Genomic DNA, 776 nt, shown 5'->3' on the forward strand with positions numbered 1-776 from the left:
TGAACCAGACCCATGTTGGCTATGACTGGAAGAAATACCTGAGCCAGACCCATGGCTAGTATGACTAGAAGACTGACCTGAGCTGGATCCTTGTTGGCCACAGCTAGAAGAATGACCTGAGCCAGACTCATGTTTCTCATGACTAGAAGACTGACCTGAGCTTGAGCCATATCGACTATTGCTAGAAGACTGACCTGAGCTAGATCCATGTTGACCACTGATAGCTGACTGTCCTGAACCAGAACCATGATGACAATGACTAGAAGAATAACCTGATCCAGACTCATGTCTGCTATGACCAGAAGACTGACCTAAGCCAGATTCTTGCTGACCATAGCTCGAAGACTGACCTGAGCTGGATCCTCGTTGGCCACAGCTAGATGAATGACCTGAACCAGACTCATGTCTGTCATGACTAGAAGACTGACCTGAGCTTGACCCATGATGACCATGCCTAGAAGACTGACCTGAGGTAGATCCATGTTGACCACTAGTAGCTGACTGTCCTGAAACAGAACCATGTTGACTATGACTAGAAGAATGACCTGAGCCAGACTCATGTCTACTATGACCAGAAGACTGACCTAAGCCAGATTCCTGCTGACCATAGCTAGAAGCCTGACCTGAGCTGGATCCTTGTTGACCACAGCTAGATGACTGTCGTGATCCATACCTATGTTGACTATGGTTGGAAGAATGACTTGTGCCAGACTTGTGTCTTCCATTGCTAGAAGACATACCTGAGCTAGATCCTTGTTTTCCACAAGTCGATGACT

The 776-nt window shown here is 47.2% G+C and overlaps 1 protein-coding gene across 1 annotated transcript in view; it reads right to left on the reverse strand.

Annotated features, from left to right (window-relative positions):
* The window catches only part of LOC102837440, a 69,786-nt gene that overhangs the window by 15,638 nt on the left and 53,372 nt on the right, over positions 1-776 (reverse strand). The window contains exons 12-13 of the mRNA XM_006861713.1: positions 351-532; positions 78-233 (exon numbers count right to left, since the gene is read on the reverse strand). Coding sequence (XP_006861775.1) covers positions 78-233; positions 351-532 — 338 coding nt within the window. The remainder of the gene's footprint in view (positions 1-77; positions 234-350; positions 533-776) is intronic.

This window comes from Chrysochloris asiatica, unplaced genomic scaffold (genome assembly GCF_000296735.1).
Source record: "Chrysochloris asiatica unplaced genomic scaffold, ChrAsi1.0 scaffold00042, whole genome shotgun sequence".
NCBI lineage: Eukaryota > Metazoa > Chordata > Mammalia > Afrosoricida > Chrysochloridae > Chrysochloris > Chrysochloris asiatica.